Source organism: Gouania willdenowi, chromosome 11 (assembly GCF_900634775.1).
Source record: "Gouania willdenowi chromosome 11, fGouWil2.1, whole genome shotgun sequence".
NCBI lineage: Eukaryota > Metazoa > Chordata > Actinopteri > Blenniiformes > Gobiesocidae > Gouania > Gouania willdenowi.
The window spans coordinates 9726641-9749622 of NC_041054.1; the positions used below are offsets into that span (position 1 = coordinate 9726641).

The window sequence follows — 22982 nt, forward strand, 5'->3', positions numbered from 1 at the left end:
TCACAACAAATACACTCAATTATTTTGTAAAACTTGGAAATAAAAAATGGTGACATTAACCAGCCAGCACCCCTCACCTTTAAAGTGATGCCATGTTTTACTGAATCCATATATTCCATCATCCGTGGTCTCAGAATCTTCCTAAGAAATTAAAAGATCTAATGGATTCCAGCATTTACCCCAAAACACAGTAAAAGTGCTGTAAAAAAATAAAAAGTAATGTTTTATTTACAAGACGAAAGTAGCTCCGCCCTGATTTCTTCTTACTTTTTTTTTTGTTTTTAGCTCCTTTGAGGCTGATTGTGTCATTAAAAATCCTAATTTTTAGATTAATGTTGTAAATTCATGATAAAAATCAGGCCGGCGGCCACTTTCTGCTTCATTTTTGCTGCAGTACCATACATGAACTGCTGGGTGCAGTGTCACTTCACCTTTTACATTGTGAAGAAGAATTGCGCAACACAAGAACCAAGTCACATGACTTGAGCACCAAAAAATAACTGTTTTTAAAAGAACAACAAATGAATTCATAAATATTTTGTACAGTGATTGTGTTTAATGACACTTGCCCAACGCACCCCCACTCTACTCTTTCTCCGCATTTGCTTTCTACCTTGATCTTTTTTTTAGAGAATAAAAGGGTATATAAAGGGTTTAAGAATAAAATAATTTGGCACGCTTAAAATTATTTTCCACCACCAACTCAGCTGTAAAGATCAAATGAGTCGTTGGACAAAGAGATGGACTGCATGCAGAGGAGCTCTTAATGATGGATGGAAAGTTGAAATGGGGAGAGAAAGAAGAGATCTGGTAGTAATGTGGATGTGATGCAAGGCTGAGCATTTCAAATAAAAGGCTTCTTGGTTTGGAAAGATTTAATAATTCAAGGCAGCCATGAAGGCACATGTGGGTATATGTGCGTGCCAATCTACAGTTGAGTGAAGATGTTCTCACATTTCAAGCGGTTGATTGTGTGAAGTCACTGATTCCCTGTCGTGGTTTGAACACTTTCAGCTTCTTTCTGTCGTAAGCAGCCACAAGGAAAAAAAAAATCCACAAAAAACTGCACCAATTTTTAACAGCTGTCAGAGTTGGCAGATTTTCCTGCTCAGTAAATTGTCACTTCCACATAGACTTGAGGAAAACTTTCAGTTCTGACCTTCCACCACCTCCCACCCCTTCCTGCTCTACTCCAGTTACGCTTTTGATCAAATGTTGTGTCCGTTTTTTGATACCTTCTGAAATAAAATGACAGGCCACCATGGGCATTGTGAAAGAAATTGACCAGAACAGGAAGAATTGATGCACCCCGCGACGTATGCACGCATTAGTATGCATAGAGCGAGCAACAGATTTCTCTCAGCTTTTTTTGGAGGACCTGATCTTATTGCAGGAGCAGGTCTTCTGCATAACAATTTCCTCAGCTGAAGCACATGCAGAACTTCTAGGGTCATATGGAGGTTTTTACTTTGAGGTTCAAAATGTTTTAAGTATTCTGAAGGAAACAGCTGTTTCTCGGTGCAGCATTGCAGTGTTGACTTCAATTAAAATTTTGATTGGGAAAAAAGATTCCAAGATGAAATATATCTTTTATATTTATTGTTATTGGAGATCAAACAAAAATAAATGCAATTTGCCCGTTTTACTTGTGTGGAAGTTGGATGCAAATGATGCTTGATATGAGATAAAAAATAAAGAAAATGATCAAATAAATAGATTAGAATGAAAATATACACACGGCATGTGTGTAAAAGGCAGTGACGTGCAGTCAGGGTAGGCCAGGTAGGCAGTGCCTACCCAAGGGTGTATTGATATTTTGATTATTTGTTTTAATTATAGTATAACTATAAATTATTTATTTTTTCATTTCCTACAGTACCTATACGTATTATGAATTTTATATTTTGATAAGCACATTGAGATGACTTTGTTGTAAATTGCACTATACAAATAAAGTTGAATAAATTAACACTTGCCAGCAGAAACATGTGGAATTGTCATTGGTGTTGACATTGGTGGTCTCGATTTTCAACGCCCTGCCGATCCAACCCTAGTGCTCACAGCACGTCACTGGTAAAAGATATGTAACAAACATGTTCATAACTTAAGGGGGTTATGTATTCATTTGTGAATAAACAGACAACAATACTAACTTCAGTTTTCAGATGCAATCTTTCATAACAGTCCCCATTTGTGCAAAGCAATTTGTTTTTCAAAATTCCTACAATTTGAGTGCAATTTCTGTCGAGTCAACAACGTAACAGAGCGGCATCATGTCCTATTCTTCTCCCCTCAACCCAAACACAATCTTAAAGCTGTGCAAAACGGTTCTCAGGTGAGGAAAGCTATTGTTTTGCAATATTTACTCTTTAGAAAGAAGTTGCCACTTGTTGCTGTAACTGGCAGATTACAGAAAAACAAGATTGCAGATGATAAATTTCATTTATTTTCTTCTCAGAGAAAACTTTAAAGGATGTCATTCATAGAGTTTGAGATTCTTGCCAGGGGGGCAGCAAAAAAGTAAAATAAAATAAAATAGTGTTTGTTTGAGTTAATGGATTTATTCTCTCTCACTTTATGTACTCAGTAGTCCTCATTTATCAAACTTGCGTGAAAACGGGTACAAATTTGAGTGCACGTTTGGTCGTAGAACACCATCAACGTGTGATTCATGAAACATTTGTATTTGACCAATCCCAGCGTACAAATGATTGGGTGTTGATAAATGCAGCGGATGAATTCGATCATCATCAACTGTTACGCCCTTCTGTTTTGGAGGCCCCGCCCACCGAGGTCGAACAGTCAACAAAACTTTTTCAGGATGAAACTCGGCATGTGCTCATTAAACTGTCTGTGAAAGAGGATCAGGTACTGAGCAGTTGACGTCTGCCTCCCTGTGTGCGCTGCGAGCTACTTCACAACAGAGAACCTGAAGACACACACAGATATGACGTTTAGCCTCAGTCCACATGCTTTTGGCAATAGATATCACATTAAAAGATAATTAACGATCGAAACCCATAAAAAAGCCTTAAAAATGACTAAATGTTGTCCATTGACTGTGTTTATGATGCGTTCAGCCAATTTCACCTATAATTAATCACATTACTGATTACTGCAGCGCATTTGTAAAAGTTTAAGGAACTATTTACATTTAAAATTATTGGCCAGACTGTTACCTTTAAAGCTGATTTGTACTGTTGTGGAACATCTTACCATTCAGGGGACCACAGTCCTTGTCTTAGTTGAAATACATTTTTTACATCAGTCTGATGTAACACAGTGACTTTTTTTTTCTTCCCAAAACCCCTCTAAAACATGGGATTATATACTTTCAATTACAGATATGCCATGTGTTCTCCCAGCATTGATTTCCAACCACGGAAGCAATGAGACATATCTCTGCAGCTAATCGTTACGAGGTGTTTCAAGGGCATCAAACTATATGAACAACAAATAATGCATTATTTATGATTCCGGCACAGTGTGTAGCAGATTTTACATTATTTATGTCATTATTTTATGCTTGTGTCACAGTGGGAGGAATAAATCTGAACTTCTGGCTCAAACATTTTAAGCAATGTTGTGAGAGAGGAGTCGACACACTGATGCACTGATGATTATCAATTACTAACGTGGGACTTTTCTGCAGAATTTTCTATCCCCAAATCTCTTTTTCTCTCTTTCTGGTTCGCCTCTTTTGTCTTATCTGTTTCAGTCTCTGTTTCCCCTTTCCGTTGCATTAGTGTGTGGGTATGCTAACCAAAGAGGCAGTATTAGAGGTCCACGGGGAGGCGTTATCTGTTTTAGCCATCTACAATCTGATGTGAACCCTCTCTCTGTTCTCCGTCCTCTGCTTCTTTCTTCCACTCTGTCTTTCTCAATCTGTCCAGCTCTGTGTGGTGGTGATGTTAGGGGTCCCTGGGGAACCATCCTTAGTCCAGGCTACCCAGACAGCTACCCTTCATCTCTCAACTGCACCTGGACCGTTGAAGTGAGCCACGGGAAAGGCAAGAGACGAGCACTTCATAATAAAACCAGACATTACCAGATTACAAACTGTTGTATAATATGTCTTCATTACCACTGTTTCTCTCTGTATCTTTTTGTAGAGACCAGGATTGGGGTCAATTATAATTGTAATTGCATATTTGATAGTTAATTACAATTATGGCTTCATTGTAATTATGATTTTTTTAAAAACTGTTGCTGTTGTAATCAGAATTAAATTATAGTTGAGTTCAGAAAAATTACTCTTGTAATTCTCTCAAAATGATACAATTATACATTAAACTGGGGAACCACGATACAGTTCCATGTACAGCTCTACACATACTGTATGTAGTAAACAGTTTTTAAAATATGTTTCAGATCAAGCTTTGCCACATTTTACCATTTCAAAAATTGAAATTGAGGGGTGTACTGACACAAAAAAGGCTCAGACGCCCACACTAGTTATATTAAAACCTATATCTTCATTGATTAGGAAGCCTATCAAGGTCATCAATTGATAGGAAAGAAATTAGATGATTGATATTTGTATTTTACAGCTGATTTAGGACCAGTTATCATCAGAGATGCTAACAGAAAGCTAACACAAGAGGAAGGTTAACTTGTGATTAATTGTCATTGAACTTTAGTTATTGAAAAGAAAATTGTAATTGACTTTCTGAGGATAAAAAAACAATCGTAATTTAATTATAATTGGAAAAAATGCTAGTCACTGTAATTGTAATTGAAATGTAATTGAACATGGGTAATTGAAAACTTAATTATTACTGAAAAATGTAATTTACCCCAACCCTGGTAGAGACTAAATTGCTTGATGAGTCATTTTAGTCGTTTTTGGCAACATCGTGTCCAGATTATTTCAGTAATTTCTACTTTGCTTTGATTGTGATTTATTTATTTATTTATTTATTTTAATGTTTTTTAAATCTGTGTCTCTTTTAGATGTACAGTAAAACACTGTGGAGCTGAAGTTAAAGATATAATAACCATGTATGGTAAATGAAACTAAATCCTCTCCTTTACAGGAGTCCAGTTTCAGTTCAATTCTTTCCATCTGGAGGACCAACACGACTACCTCTTAGTTACCGAGAACGGGAGTTTCCTTCAACCCCTGGCTCGCCTGACAGGCAACGAGTTGCCTAGCAACATCAATGCTGGTCTCTATGGCAACTTTAAAGCCCAGCTCCGCTTCATCTCCGACTTTTCCATTTCTTACGAGGGCTTCAACATAACTTTCTCCGGTAATTTGCTCCAGTGTTTGTCACACTCATAAGCTGCTGTTACACCTCACGGAGTCTGGGTTCAGTTTACACTCCCGCTCCTCTCTGTAGTCGCTTCATCTCGGCTAAATCTACATTTAATGCAAAATAACTAAATACTCTTTTGCTGTTCGTACATCTTAGAACAGCTTTTATCTGACTTTAAAGCTAAGTCTGATAATCAGTCCGAGAGACCTATAAAATAAGAATTAGATGAAAATAAGAAAAAAAAAATGCCAAAAAGTTATTAAGAATCCAGGACCTCAGGATTAGCTTGCGGAAAGAAGACATAACTCAAGAATTATAGCTTCTCTTTAAAGGAGGAAGCAGAGCACTAGACAATTACGATCCCTTAAAATCAATGTTGTAAATTATAAGTTGTGACTTCATTTCAAGCTGTACGGTTTTTACACGCAGCAGCTCAATGCAAAATCCTGCTTTATAATAAAAAAAATAGTGTGCTTTAAAGCCTGATAGGCCACTACCACAAACACATTGTGTAAAGTGAGGTCTGAGATCACTGACCTTCTATTAATACACGCCTGGAAAAGCTCCCTAATGTAGATACGGGTGACGAACTTAACCAAAGCATCAAGAGGTTCACGAACTTGCAATGAATAATAGAACACTTCAGGGTTATTTACTTTACTTACTAACCTTTCTATAAATCCTAAACCCTTTCTTCTTTTAATTCTAAAACTAACAAACACTTCCCATAATATGACAAAAGTCCACCACAGGATACAGTTAATGCATCTTTATTTTTATTTTATTTCGATATAGAATGGGAATATATCTAGAATAATGGGAAATTACTAGAAATTCAAACAAATATATATATATTTATAATAATAATGATAATAATATTAATGCATTGGATTTTATATAGCGCTTCATCATAGACACTCAAAGCACTTTACAGAATCAAGGGATTATTCTTTCACTCCACACTTAGTGGTGGTAAGCTACTATTGTAGCCACAGCTGCCCTGGGGCAGACTGACGGAACCAAGGCTGCTATAGTGCGCCATCGGCCCCTCCGACCACCACCAACACTCACTCACACACTACATTCATACTAGGCAATGTGGGTGAAGGATATACATTTATATTGAGTTATACATACATATATACAGTATATACCCTGATATCAGCTATATTTTGTGATGCATAAACCATTCATTAAAGCAGGGGTTCTCAACTGGTCTCACCCTAGGACCCACATTTTTCCATGGTCTTTAAATCGCGACCCACTTTTTCAAAAGTAGCTGTTGAAGACACACACATCGTTTTTTTGAAATCATAAATCTATATATTTTTCTGTGCAACATACATTTCACAACATGTCTGTCAAAAGAAAAGTTTCTTTCAAAATAAAAGACAAAATCCAATATGAAAGATATTAAGTACTTATTTATTATTGACCAGCTGTTCGTGACCCACTTTTGGGTCCCAACCCACCAGTTGAGAATTGCTGCATTAAAGAGTAACTAAACTCCTTCCTTCTCACGATCTGCCACTAGGAAGGAAATTCCAAAAGTGCCTTGATTATGGGCGGGGCTCCTGGAGCTGTTAAGACACTCCCAGTCTATACTATATAATCTCTAATGACCAATCTATGCTATGCTAACTAGCTACTCATTACACCTCTTTATTCACTCTTCTCTCAATCCAACCTACTCACCACAGATTGTAGAGCAAACAGATGCTATTTTTTTTTTTTTTTTTTTTTTAAAGGGGCGGGGCTAACAGTGCTTGTCTGTGATGCAAGATGGTCCCAAAACATCACATGATCTTGTTCTCAGTCAATAGTAAAAATGAATTGTAACAGGTTTCAACCCATAGAGGGCAGTCATTTTACAACAAAATATGCCAAATTCAAATACTTTGACTAAAATGTCGAGAGGATCAATCAACAGCACTACTTCATACCCACATACATTTGTATGTATGGTTTTGGGGGTATTCTTTAAAGTACTGTTGTTATTGTAACTGCAGATGAAAACCTACTGATTTCCATCCCCTAACACAATAAAAACTAGAGAGCTTCCAATCTGGCAACACCACATGCCTCATCGTCAATGCCTTGTGCTTGGACACATTGATGTAGAACCTGCACTGCAAGATAAGGCCCAGCTGCCCTCCTTTAAAACTTCAATCAAAAACACCAGGTGCTCACCTCTTGGCGGCCATTTTTGAACAAAAACACAAACTACACAACTAGTGACTCTTGAGGCATGTGATGGTAAAACCCTGTGTTTCAAAGTTGTCATGAAAGCAGCTTGATGGATCTCAGAAGAGGTCACTGATGTAACCGTTCCTTCATTTCCGTCATTCTGTGTGAAAGGGATCATCTCCAGTTGTTCACTGATTGGCTTTTCTCATGTAACTGAAAATAGTTTCTCCTTGAAGAGAGTTCAAGTTTCATTGAACATGTAATGCATTCATGTGTTTTTAGAGGCAGGCTCTTTGGCCTATCATCACTAATGGAGAGCATTGCTACAGCACAGGTTGTGTGTTGTTTGCTCATAATATGAAGACATACTTAGCAGGAGATGCTCTGACATTTTTCTGAGAGGAGAGCGAGATCACGGCTGTAGCTTTGTTCCATTTAGTCCTAATTTAATTATTAGCGTGAGTTTAGCAGGATAGGCTTGCGGAGTGATGGGTGTATTGATTTGCTAAATAAACACTCTAAGGAGAAAATTATCCCCCTTTACCAATTTCATACTTTTCTCCTTCCTCTAATAGCACTCATTTGAGACAAATAGGCAATAAATTGATTCTATGAAGGACGTTTGCTGAATAAGAACATTTTGCTTGAATAAAAGTCCAACCAACTTTTCTAGAGAACTGTCATCCTGTTATTTCTAACTTGTATATTATACATTAAATATATCCATTTCTTCTTCTACAGAGTATACGTTGGAGCCATGTGAGGATCCAGGCATGCCCCGGTTTGGCCGGAGGAACGGTTACAGCTTTGGCGTCGGAGATACGTTGTCCTTTTCCTGCAATATGGGATATCGCCTGGAGGGGGCACCAGAGTTAATTTGTCTCGGCGGAGGGCGGAGAATCTGGAGTGCCCTATTACCAAGATGTGTTGGTACGTGAATGCTTTGTTGTTATCACAATACTCATAGGAGCTCAGTCAGCAGATTAGATTATCCTCAAATAATTCTAACACATTTGACCCTAGGGACCAATCTGACCCCAGGGATATTTGCCTCCAGAAAAGCATTATTTTCCAAAAAATGTTCACCAAGTATTTATGTCATGCACTTTGTTGAATACATAAATATCCATTTGATAATGAAACCTTGACCTGTTCTCTAACGCCACCATCAGGCCAAATTTTTAAATTAGAATTAATTTATCTTGAATTATCTAGTTTTCATCCAAATTTTTGCAAACTTATTGACAACATTAATGACCACAAGAGTATGAACCCTATAGGTTGTGGTGATGATGTGACATTTCCTCAGGTGCCACCATCAAGTCAAACATTCAGTTTTAGAGTTTGCGTATCTTGAAAATCCATCATCAAAATCTTCTCAAAATCAACTCAAAAGTATAAACTCTGCACCTGCAGGTGTGGGGATGTAAGGTCAGACATAGACAAGTTTTACACAGCTAAAATAGCTTGGGGTCAAATTGACCCCAGAGGAACACCAAAGTGTGCAATATCTGTTCAGCACATACTGTATATCGAAAAAATATCATCATGATAATTTTATGATTAATTATTGTACCCATCAAATTAGGAAAAGCCATGAAATATGAAGCAAAAAAGAGTCAATTATTTTTTGAATTAGAAAAAAAACTGAATGGGGTCAAATTGACCCCATAGATGATAGGATGGTTAAGTCCCTATGTTGCAATTTTTTGGCATTGTTACCTTTTCATGCAAATATCAATTAACAAGAAGAATAAATATTGGTCTTTTGCACCCCCAGATATGAACTTTAGAAATGTTGCCAATCATGAGAGTTTGTAGAGTTTTTAACCTGATCCAGAATCAGTATATTGATCCAGATCCCCTTCACAATGTAATGCCATCTTTCATGGCAACATTTTCTAAAAATCTGTTGAGTGCTTTTGACTTAATCTTGACAAACAAACAAAGATAAACATCCAGTAAAATGAAAATTGCCACACCCTGCTTTTGTTGCACCTTGGCGTACGCTTCCGCCCACTATCCATATTTTTTAAATCCAAAATCTTAGCGCCATGTTAAGGGTAGTGATGGCCCACAGTGGATTCAAACCAGCAACCCTCTGGCTGTAAGCCTGTTTCCTCAACCATTAGGCTAAAGGGAGGCTAGAAATACTTCCCGTCTTCATTTCTGCAGCTGTACATGATCAGATTACATAACAATGGTAATAATTAAATATTATTAATTAATAGGAATTGCAATGCGGCTCAGCGTATATTTATCAATGTCCAGCCTTTATGGTGTTTGATTTGCAGGTAGAGGATCTAAATGGCCAATGCATGTGTTTATGTGATGACAAACCAGACTCCTTAGGGCTGTGTGAAGTCTTCTTATCATATTTGTGAGACCTCTGCATGTCAGTCTTGGTTTAGATCGCCTAATAATCTCTGGTGTGTTCATGTTAGCTTCATTGTCATCCCTGTGACAGGACTGATAATCGAGATGGGAGGGGTTCTGTGTGTGCTGTGAGTACACTTTGCTTTATATAGGCAATGCGATCCTCTGCATCATGTGCCACATAGAAGATAGGGGGTATAAAGGATAAACATCTTATGTGTCATCTTATTATTGTATTTAGAGCTCGTCTTAGTTGCAAAAAAAAAAAAAAAGTTGGAGTGGTTTTTTGTGCTCAAAGCTAATACTTGAGTTTTTGTTGTTGTTGTTGATAATGTTGGTTTTCTATGTACTTTATAATAAATTCTCAGAGTCATTTATTCGTTTTTCTAAAGGTATTGTTGGGCAAAAATAAGCAAGAGGGAGACAGAAAAGCAAGCTAAGGACAAGTTAATGTGGATGGTTGATTTGAGTGAGGAGGAGAATAAAGGAGGAGCTATTCATATAGTGGCAGAGACGAGGGGAAAGCATTGAGCGACGGACTTGAAGAGAGATAGGGTGCAGAGGTAATTATCTAAATGGAAACCATAGCAGGGTGATTTATTGACAATGTGACAGCTGTAATACGACTATTACACCAGTACAGACACATGAGGGGGCGAGGGGGGGTGGGGGGGTGGAGTGAAGAAGAGGGGATAGCGACATGGATGGTAAGATGGAGCGGACATGTGAGAAGTGTGGAGAGAGGATATCTTTAAGTAAATTGGTTTTTAGTTTTACTGCCGTCTCGTGCTCTCGAAATGAAGTGGTTGGTTTACAAGACGGCCTTTGACAGAACTCTTGATTTGCTCCTATTTGTCACAAAACCCTTGAATGTGAGCATTTAAGAAGCCATGTAATTAAAGGATGAAATGTGTTTACGTTTTACTTAGTTTATCAGACAAAAAGTGTGTAAGGTAACAACACCCATTCTAGATGAAAAACAATGGGATTTTGGAAGATTTATTGCTTTCTTTATGTTGTTCTAACTCAGGGGTGTCAAACTCATTTTAGTTCAGGGGCCAAATTCAATTTTTTGTGTAATTTAGATACATTTTGTGGAAATATTTGTGAGAAATTGCAAGATATGTGGAAAAATTGAGAATTCTTTCCACAATTTGCAATTAAAAATGACTGCATTTAAGTGATATAAACACAAGTCCCTAAAATATTGTGGCGTTTTATTAAATTGTTGAATTTGTAATAATAATAATAATAATGCATCAGTTTTATATAGCGCTTTATCATAGACACTCAAAGTCGCTTTACAGAATTAAGGTATTGTTCTTTCACTCCACACTTAGTGGTGGTAAACTACTATTGTAGCCACAGCTGCCCTGGGGTAGACTGACGGAAGCGAGGCTGCCATAGTGCGCCATCGGCCCCTCCGACCACCACCAACACTCACTCACACACTACATTCATACTAGGCAATGTAGGTGAAGTGCCTTGCCCAAGGGCACAATGACAGATACCACTGAGGTGACTGCCACCCCACTGTGGCACCTGGAATTCTCAGTGGTCTCCCATCCAACTACTAACCAGGCCCAGACCTGCTTAGCTTCCAAAATCTAACAGGATCGGGCAATGACAGGCTGGTATGGCCCGTCATTGCCCGACGGGCCATTGTAGAAATCTACAATAATCCAGTTGTAGATTTCTACAACTGGATTATTTGGTTATTAACACAATAATTTGTAAGTTTTCTCTGTCGTTTTTACTTTCTCCTGCGGGCTGAATTGGATGCTCTAAAGCATTGATCGGGGGTCAGGACCCAAAAGTGGGTCGTGGACCTGTACTGGGTGGGTCACGGACAGCTGGTCAAAAATAAATAAATAAATTTAAAAAAAATAAATAAAAAAACTTTTTTTTAAAGGCTTGCTGTGAAATGCATGTTGCACAGGAAAATATATAGATATGGACCAAGACTGACACTTCATTTGTTAATTTTCCACTCTCTTTCTCTCTCAAGTACCCCCTGTAGTTCTATTGCATACCCCTAGGGATACACGTACCCCCGTTTGAGAAACACTGCTGTAAAGGGCCAGATTAGGCCCCCAGGCCTTGAGTTTAACACGTGTTTTAACTCATTGTTGTCTATTTTCATCCTCAGCTGAATGTGGTTCATCTGTTATAAACAATGAAGGAATACTTCTCTCTCCAAACTACCCGATGAATTACGACAACAACCATGAGTGCATCTACAGTATTCAGGTGAAAAAAGCTTGAAAAGTACAAAAAGAACAACTGTTTGTTTTCTGTTATGACGTCTGCAAAGGGCCACACACACCAAAGCTATTTGAACTTTTAGTGAATGTTTCATGTCTGCTTCTGGTCAGTGAAGCAATTTGGGGTTTCATGTTGACTCCAGGTGCAAGCAGGAAAAGGCATCAACATCTCAGCTAGAACCTTTCATCTCGCCCAGGGCGATATACTGAAGGTAAACACACACACACACACACACACACACACGTGCACCCACGCACACTTGTGCAGCCACACATACGTACGTATACTGTATGTACATGTCCTTTATGATGTATTTTGTCTGTGTGGACACCTGGTTGGTGATGAATGAAATCAAGCTGTTTCTCTACAGATTTATGACGGTAAAGACCACATGGCCCATGTTCTCGGAGCATTTACGGGATCATCCATGTTGGGTCTAACGCTGATTTCCACTTCAAATCATCTGTGGTTGGAATTCTACAGCGACACAGAAAGCACAGGGGAAGGATTTAAACTTGTCTACTCAAGTAAGTAGTAATGCAGCCTTCATTATGACTCACATACTAGATACTGTCGATGTAAAGATTAATCGTAAGGCAGTTAAAAATTTATTCAAAAGTGTCACGGTTCACATCGATACTCTGAAATTGAATTGCAGTAATTTTTTTGAACAACAGAGGGCGCTATCTATTTAGAATTTGAAATTCAGGACACACCACCGTGTTTTAAATCAGAAAGTGTGGAAGCATTTTGGCTTCCCCAAGACAAAATGAAAGAGGTGAGAAAGAAAGAACATGTGAAATCCAGGGTTAGAGGGGCTCAGAGAGGAAAGGGAGAAACAAGAAAGAGAGACTGAAAGCCATAGTTTATTTATTCATATTATTTGTTTGATATTAGATGCACAGAATGCCTCATAAGGAGCAGGGCAACCACAAACATACACAGAATGATAGAAAAACACTCTTTGTTCTTTCCTGTGTTAACGCTCAGATTGGTCATTATTCTAAATTTAGACTGGAAGCCATATTTTTAATTGGAATAAACCAGCTACCTAGTTCGGAATTAAATGTGCATTAGGAATTAAGTGTTTACAAGGTCAGTTTAAAGAGAAATAAACTTTTATTCCAATTAAAGCTCCCATGTCAACGTGTTGGCTCCCAGAGTCTTGTGTGTCTTTTTGGTGGAGACAGCCCTGATAGATCACAGTATGATCATTTACATGCAAACCTTACCCAGTCTTAGAAGCTGGGGGTGAGTAACTTTCTCACCTTGTGCTGTGAGTTTACGGCAATTCCTGGCAGTTATCTGGAGCTGACTGGAACTTCCAGTGGACCCGTAGTTAAGGGCAATTTAAAGTGACGAAAGCTGCCGGAAATCCCACTTTTCATGCAGTGAAACCCATACTAAAGTGTTGTTTCTATGGAGATTATGCATATTGGACGTCTTGCCCTTCACCCTTTGATGCTCCTTTTTCATTCATAATGAGGACTGAGGTTATTGAGTGGCCTCTAATCACGGGTTAGATCACTGGTTCCCAATGGGGGGAAAGAACAGCCTTAGCATTCATTGAGCATGAAGAATAGGAAAAAAAAGTTTTTTTTTCTTTGTACTCTGAGAACTTTATTATTACTATTCTAAAATATAAAATATGTGACTGCACGTTTTTGTTTTTGAGTTTTGAATGAAGAATAGTAATTATTTTTACCTTTTTAAACAAGGTTAATTTAGTTTTGTACCCATTTTGTTGAAATTTTGTTCACAATACATAAAGTAATTCCCAAAACGCCCAAAATGACAGTGAAATGTGGAAAATTGCAACCAAAGTACACGTAACAACAAAAATAGACAAAAAAATTTCCAAAATACACAAAATGACCTTTTAAAAAAATGCAAAATCACAGCAAAAAAATATTCACTAAATAACACCAAAAATATAGTTTTTTAAAAACACAATGACTCTAAAAATTACACAAAACTATTCCAAAAACACAAAACGAATGTCAATTAAAGTACACAAAGTAACAACACAAACAGACAAAAATATTTCTAAAATGCTCAAAATGACATAAAACACTAAACAACAGCAAAAACATACAGAACAACCACTTAAACACACAAAATCACAGCAAAAAAAATTCACAAAATAAAAACACAAAAAATATTGTTTTTTTTTTTTAAATAACACAATGACTCTAAAAAGACAAAATTATGACAAAAATTCCCAAAATGACAGAAAATTACACAAAATTATTTCGAAAACACACAAAACGAATGTCAACTGAAGTACACAAAGTAACAACATAAACAGACAAAAATATTTCTAAAATATTCAAAATGACTCATAAAAAAACACAAAATCACAGCAAAAACATACAAAACAACCACTTAAATAAAATGACAGAAAAGAGAGATTCACAAAATGATTAGAACACGAACACATTTTATTTTTTAAAAACGCAATGACTAAAAAGACCAAATTATGACACAAACAGATCATTCTAAACGCTGACCTGAATGTTAATAATGTGGCCCTTGGATCACACAAATACACTTTATTGGTTTCCCCGCTTTGATAAAAAATTACCCATCCCTGTCTGGGAGCAATCAGATTTTTCTTTTTACTTTTAAATCGAGCAGAGCTTGACAAGATTGAGGTAGGTGATCCGAGTAATAGCCTGTCAGCCAGTTTGCCTTACATGCAGCTCCATGTGACAGCACTGCTAATGTCGGACAATTGTAACATACTTGTTGAATCACTTTACCTCTAAATGATTCTCATTTGTCCAGGCATCACAATAGAGGCTATGAGTTCTATCACTAAAACAATCACAAGAAACTTGTCACATTTGATTTGCAAAGCTTTCAGAGAGCCCCGATTCCAGCGTGGGGTGTTGTGTTCAAGGTGGATTCGGATGATCACCTAAACACACCCACGCGTGCCCTCTCAGATACAGAGTTGGAATTAGAATGTGTAATTGTTGAAATGCATTCATCTGGGATGGTAGCGTTGCATGATTAGCATAGAGCTTTGATGCTCTGTTGTCTCTGTGCTGCGTGAGCAGAATGGAGCTCATACTGTTTCACTGATAGTGTAGTAGAACCGCTAAGAAAGTAACGCGAGACAAAAGTAACGCGACTATTGACTCAGACCCAGCTGAACGTTTACATCGCTAATGATATCAACACTCAAAGCACGCAACACTCTCCCGACCCAAGAAAAAACATCTGGAAAAAGGTTTTTGCAGCTGGTGCGTAAATTCACTCAAGTGGTAAACAATTTTGATTAAAAGAATGTGTTTATTGTTATATTTTTCGCATAAGTGATAATTTGATGGATAAATTAGTCTTGTAACTAGTGGTGTGCATTGCCATGACTCTGATGATACAATACGATTCACGATTTGCATGTCACATTACAATATATATATCCTGATATATCCCAGTACTAAACAATACGATATACAATGCGATATATCGCAACGTCAATAATTACAAATTTCAAATTTACAAGTATGAAATGGTATGAAATACAATTTATTTGATTTTTTTTTTTTGTAAGTGGTAAATGGTAACTAAGTGTAATTCAAGTACCACTATCAAAAACAAGTGTCAAATTACATTTTTCAAAAAAGTTAAACTTTTGCTTCTCCAACAGATTCTGATTCTGTTAAAGTTCTTAAATTCTTTTTTTTTAAAAAGTAACCTCATTCATCTATAAAAGTGTGTTTCATGAAAATAAAGTGCAATCAACTTCCAAAGCTAAAATGCATTGAAGAGTGAGGTAGTTTAACATGGTCTGACATCTAATGACCGGGCGTTTACGTGCTATGCATATGTTAGCACAATGAAACAATTTTTTGAAAATTTTGACATTTTTTGGATAGATACGATAATCTTGCAGTGAAATATCGTAATACATCACCAAATTAATTTGTTATTTCGCTCTTAAGCCCTATTCGCACGGGATTAATTTTACCTAGGGACCACATGTAATAAATAAATGATCCCCCCAATTGTCTGCTTTTTATGTGGCGCATTCGCACGGGATTTCCGAAACTTCAGATTTTGCTGAAATTTATGGACATCTGAAAACGTGAAACAGTTGATGTTAATACAACTTTGCAGGCTTTTGACTAGGGATGGGAACCTCTGGGTACCTCACGATACGATGCGCGATACACAGCTCACGATAACGATTATCTCACAATATGACAATACTGCGATTTTTGATATATTGGTCATAAAACAATCTATGATAATCTATGACATAACAAGAAGGAAAAAAAATTGAATGAAAAAATACAATTTTTATTTTATATCTCTGAAAGACAATAAATTGAAAAAGTGTCCTATTAACAGTGACACTATTTTAGTGCAACATTTCTGTAAATAAGTGTCAACATTCCAATGTAAACGATGAGATAATAGTGCTTTCTGTAAACATTCCAGTGACACCATTATAGTGCCATATTCCAGTAAACAATATATTGGTTCCTTCAACAAACAGTGACAAGACGTACCTGCACATTTTAGTGAAAAAGCAGAAAAGGTTTTGAAAATAATAAACTAAATCTTAAATTAAAAAAAAAAATTAAAAAAAAAAATAAATTTTTGTTTATTTATTCATTAATTTGGCTCCGCCAAAACAATTAGTTCCTCAACTGGAAGGGAGACGACGCTGTTGCCAGGCAACACAAACATTTTATTAGAACACCTGTACAGGGGAGTGATGGTGTCTGTAAAAAGTCCCTGTGCTGTTATTGCTCCATATCAGCACTTACGGAATGCCTCTTGACCAATCAAATTACTTGGTCAAAACTAACTTGTGTATAAATTAAATTAAAACAAAATAATAAAATACATTCTAATTTTTTTTTATTTTTTAATCCATGGTGTTACCCGTGTGTGACTATGAGGGGGAAAAAGTAACAATACGCAATGTCTGCTCAACTTCAAATTACACCACGGTCAGTAAACATAGACGCAATAAAACACCTGGTATTGACAGACCATACGTCAGTGGTTCATCGCAATTAAAATTACTTTAGCAAGTGACGTTATCTTTTAAAATAACGCTTGTTTGAAAAATCTTACATTTGTATTGGCTCTACCCCTTTCTAGCATTTGTATTACTACATTTAATATAGTAGAAAATGTGAATATACAGTATGTCGCCATGGTTACTGCAAGTGAAACAGATTTTAGATGACTGCGGTCTCTCCTATATCTGGAGATCTCAGGAAATCACCAATGTTAACTGGCTGAAACTCACAGTGGAACAAACTCTACAGGACCAGTTCATCCAGAAATGGTGGAACTATGTCATCCTGTGACGTTTATGTGGAATTTAAGACCATATTTAAACTAGAAAAGTATCTTTTGTGTGAGAATGTCTCCCACAGACATGTTATTTGTTATTTAAGAACTGGAAATAATCGACTTGCAAAAATAGTGGGCGGATACAAAGGTATTGACAGAGATTATTGTAATCTCTGCAATGATAATGTTGTTGGTGATGACTTTCATTTACTGTTTGTCAAAGTTGTCATTTATAGAGAAAAATATTTGCCTAAATTTTATGCAAGACACCCTTCTATGTTCAAACTTATTTTAATGATGCAAAATGAAAGTCAAAAAGCAATTCATAAACTTGGTGCCTTTTTGAAAAGAAAGTGCGCTGCACTCCCCTCTAACATGGGTTTTGCTAACGTGGGTTCGAATCCCACATTTGACAAATATGTTTTTTTCATTTTAACATATTTAACATGGCAAATTCCACCTTTAAAAATACATAGCCGACAAAAATAAACATTTTAGGGTTAGGGATAGAGTTACAGTTGGGGTTAGGACTAAAATAAAAGGGTTAGTGGGGCAGCTAAAAATAAATATGAGTGGTGCACCTATCACGTGACCTAAACTGGCCAATGAGGGGTGTACCCGTAGACACGGCCTTTTGAAAAATGTTTTTCCTTTGTTGAAATCATATTTGTTCAAATTGTGCTTTGATTTGTTTTGTTTTGTGAACTTGTGCTCCATACCATAGATATGGTCGTGAGCACTGAAATAAAGATAAGATTTATTAACATTAACTTTACATATGGAACAAAATGCAAATGCAATTTCAAACATGGTACTATTTAATAAGCATCAAACTATCAGACTAAAAACAGATGCTTTCAGCTTCCCAAGTAACCATTCTGCAGGGATTTAGACATGTACCTGCTGCAATCTGCAGGGAAATAACTCCAAACCTGGTCCCCCACATCTCCTAGGTAATGCTGCAGATCAAATCCTGGTTATGCTCGTACAGGGATAAGCTGTTTATACACCTTTTCATAGCCCACACGGCAAAAATTGTGCACAAATGGAATATTGTAGATATTGCCATGGGAACGGAGCCTTAAAAGACTGCGTGAAAGCAAAAAAAAAAAAAAAGATATTGGAAAAGGTGTGCACTTGATCCTGCATCACCGCAAATTTTCCATCACAAACACAAGGTATTGAATCAGGTTGGGGAGCCAAATAGGCTATGTTTTGTAATAAAGTGATTGCTTGAGTGCTAGGATTTGGGAGGGAATGGTGTGCTTCCTTTTTTAAATGTGTGGCTCCCAGATATCGCTTTGTGAGCACACGGTGATAATCCCCCTACGTCTTTTTTTTATTCTTCTTTCATTTATTATTTCAGGTTTTGAGTTGTCTCACTGCGAGGATCCAGGTGTACCTCAGTTCGGCTTCAAAGTCAATGACCAAGGTCATTTTTCCGGCAGCAGCATCACCTATAGATGCGAGCCTGGATACACGCTGCATGGAGCGACTACTCTTAAATGTATGACAGGTGAAAGGAGAGCCTGGGATAACCCTTTGCCTTCATGTATAGGTAAGTCCCGTTGTTTTGTCGAACCTTTCATACGCAACCAAAGAGTTTTATCGAAAAGACTCATGCACACTTCTGCTGACTCACAAAGCCTGGTAAGCGCACGCATAATGTTGTTGACCTTGAGTTACAGCTCTTCAATAAGCTTGACAGGTAAAGACACGAAGGCCCCCACCAGTGCCTTGAGGTTTTGATGCTATTGCCTGCGTTTATAAGAAGTGGCTGCTTTTTCCCCACAAAGTCTTCATGCTTACAGGACCTTTATTCACTAATCTGGAAAGAAAACAGATGCTCGGCAATTTCCTGTCAAAATACCATCTTGATTTTCTGAGTATATCTCATACAGCGATAGTTTTAAGGTGTCAATGAAAAACCTATTTGTTGAGGATTGCACCACCTGGACTCCCTCTGCCCAGACCAAGCATTTCTCTCCAGAAGTCAATCATTTTCTCTTTGTCATTGGAGACTGTTCTTTTGTGCTGCATTTCATTAGTCTTTTTTTACTATCCCTCTAATGCCTCAATATATGTCAATCATTATGTATTTTAAAACAGAATTTGCTCAGTGGTTGGTGATTGATTTTTTTTTTTTTTAAAATAATAGTCAACACAGGTGTGACGAGATCGACGACGAAAAATCTGTCTCTTGAGATTTTTTTTTAATTTTTTTTTATCCAAACTTCTATTTGTGACCTGTGGGGGCAGTAATGCACCTTTGCTACGTCTAGCCTGCCAGAACCTAAAGCAGGAGAAGGAAAAGAAGAAGAGGAGGAGGAGGACATTTTAGTTCTAGTTTTAATTTGTGGAAGAAGTAGTTTATTAACAGGTAAAAGAACATGGTTGTGTAGTTGCAGCATGTTATTAATTACATACTTGTTCAGACTCTGTTTGCATTGTTTGTACTCTGTACTTTGATTTGGTTTTGCACATACTATTGTTTGCACTCGAAAAAAAAAGAAATATTTAATTTTATTTATTTTATTTTAACTTCTATAACTTTTAGTTTCAAGGTGTGGAAGAAGAAGTTTATTAAAAGCTCATGCTTACATCTTCCATGTAAAGAGTTATAATGAAACGTTTCAAAATGCATGTGCGACTCGGTTAAATAAAAGTCTGTTGATCATTGTAGTTTTCTTAAAATCTCATCTTGTCTCGTTCTCGTGAACCCAATATGGTATCTCGTCTCGTCTTGTGAGCTGAGTGTATCGTCACATCTCTAATAGTCAGTGATATAGCACATTAATGAGTAACTAAACCCCAAATCCACTTTTTTCTGCTAAAAAAAAAACCCAAATTGTATTTGGGTATGAAGTAGCTTTATGATTGACAATTGTCCAATTCTTGACATTCTAGTCAAAATATTTCAATTTGGTGTATTTTGTTGTAAAAATCTCAGAATGACTGCCCTCTATTGGTTGAAACCCGACTATTACAATCAAATTATACTATAGGCTGAGAATGGTGTTTTGTGGCATTATTGTCACTGTTAGCCCCACCCCTCTTATAAAAAACTAGCTGGTGAATATATGACTTGTGAATAGAGATGTATAGTATAGGTTGTTAGCACATATTTTATAGTGTAGACTGGGCATGTCTTAACTGTTCCAAGAGACACGCCCATAATCAAGGCATTTGAAGAAAAATGCCTCGACGCATATCAGCCAAAACCTCAGGTTTTAGTTACTCTTTAAAAAAAAGTGTGTTGATTAGAGTGACCAACAAAAAACAGTTTATATCTAGGACTGAGAGTGTGAAAGGTAAATTGTAATTCTAACACCTGATTGTGAGTACAGGGACAAGGAAAGATAAAAAGTCCAATTGAGATTTATTTGTATTTACTCATTTTATGTATTCTTCTGTGTATCATAGTCATCAAAATTAAGTACATTATTCATTCCTCCATTCATCCATCCATTTTCAGACCCGCTTGCTCCTTTTCTGGGTCTACTGGTGCCTTTCTCCAGCTGTCATCAGGAGTACACCCTGGACAGGGCGCCAGTCTATCGCTGGACAACACACAGACAAACAACCATGCTCACACTCCCATTTACTCCTATGGATTGTTTAGAGACTTAGATCAACCTATAGCTGTTTTTGGTTTGTGGAATAAAGCCGTAGTGCCCAGAGAAAACTTACACAAGCACAGGGAGAACATGCAAACTCCACACAGAAAGGACCCAGTTAAGTGTCCACCTCAGGGCTTGAACCAGGGACCTTGTTGCTGTGAGGCAAGAAATATTATTCTTATATAATACTCAAAGCTTCTTGAGCGTAGGCCCCATGATCAATAGATCAAAGATCATTTGTTCAAAAAAAGACATAAAAGTTTAGAAATTTCTTCTTTAAAGCTTGTTTTGATCTCCACTAAACACTTGGTAAGAAAGAAGGAAAAACAATTGTATGCATTCGTTTATGGGACTCCACATTCCACAATGCAATGCAAAAATATTTTCTGCAAATATCAATGGGAATGTGTTTACGGTTGAGATCAAAACAAACTTCAAAGCGACAATTTCAAGCTTTTACATCTGTTTTTTTCAAGCAGATGGTCTTTGATTTATTGGTGTATGAGGCCAACACTTTTATCTGATTAAAAAACTGTCAACTCCAGCAGCTTTAAACATCATTTTAAATACCAATCTCAGATTCAGTGCCTTCCATGGCAATTTTAAAATCATCCACAGACTGATATCCCTTGATTTTACTTTGTAGGAAATGATCTTTTCAGAAAAGCGGTCAAACATTTGTCAAATCCAGCACACTGTTAAAGAAAGGGAGCATTGAACCATTCCTTTTCCTTTTCTGTCGCTGAACTTTCTGATTCTAGATTCATCCTAATAAGTCTGTCTCTATCTCACTATTAATAATGAAGCGCTCATAAAGCCCCCGGCTCAAACTCTTTGGCTTTATATTTTAACAGTGGCACATGGTGACCTCATCTTACCTCTAGTCTTAATATTATATTTCCTTATAATATTACTTGTGGTGTATCCTTCTTTAACCCTTTGCTTCTTTAACTCTTTCTCCCTTTTTCTCATCTAAACCCTGAATATTGCTCCTATTACATGAGATAATGTATTCTAGTAATGATGGGATGGGTGCCTGAGGGAGGAGGAAAATAGGAAGAGGGAAAAGCAGAGAGTGGAATCAAAATTGGGAATAAATATAACCATGAGAGACAAGGAAACAAATGGGAGATTTATTTTCTGTTTTCAAATGTCCGGTGATGTATTTTGGGGATGGTGTTTAACCAGTAATTTTCCTCTTCTTCCTGCGCACGCCGTATTGTCTGCGTGTTCAAAAGCTGCACTTAAAAAACAATGTGTCTTACGAATATGTTTATGCAGTTTTTGTTGGGTGGCAATAATGGATTGAATGTATAGGAAATGTGCACTTAACGTCTTGACAGTGCAGACAAATGTGACTCAAACTGAAAGGTTTATGTTTTTCTTGTGTCTGTGGCAGCGGAGTGCGGAGGTCGTTTTAAGGGTGAATCCTCAGGGCGGATTCTTTCCCCTGGATACCCATTTCCTTACGACAATAACCTTCGCTGCACCTGGACCATCGAGGTCGACTCAGGGAATATTGTGAGGTATAAAATATCATCTCCTATGACAGTCCATAATTTTCTCTATAATATCAATGTCATTTTGCCTTTAGAAATGCAATTTTCTTTGCAATGTTATGGTTAAAGGTCCTATATCATGCTATATTAAGATCTTCCACAATCAACTACAGCCACATATGGGTAATATTTTACATTTTTCAAAATAAAATACTATTTTATTAAGAAATATTACTTATTTTCTTTCAACCCGGACATTAAGACACACAGTTTCTCAGAGCGCCGCCTCTCCTCGTGTGAGTGCCTCCCATTTCATGACGTATAGCCCTAGAGCCCCGGCAGCATGGGCAACAGACACGCCCACTAAACTTAGTAAACAGTTCCAGAGAATGTATTTCTAATATAAAGACAAAAAAGTGAGTATAGCTAACATTTCACTAGAGGTTTATTTTACTTAT

At 37.1% G+C, this 22982-nt stretch overlaps 1 protein-coding gene across 1 annotated transcript in view; it reads left to right on the top strand.

Annotated features, from left to right (window-relative positions):
- csmd3b (CUB and Sushi multiple domains 3b) overlaps positions 1-22982 on the top strand; it is a 434915-nt gene that overhangs the window by 323395 nt on the left and 88538 nt on the right. The window contains 8 exon segments of the mRNA XM_028460951.1: positions 3894-4010; positions 5037-5252; positions 8187-8375; positions 11971-12071; positions 12229-12297; positions 12457-12613; positions 18772-18963; positions 22425-22551. Of these exon segments, the coding sequence (XP_028316752.1) occupies positions 3894-4010; positions 5037-5252; positions 8187-8375; positions 11971-12071; positions 12229-12297; positions 12457-12613; positions 18772-18963; positions 22425-22551 (1168 nt within the window).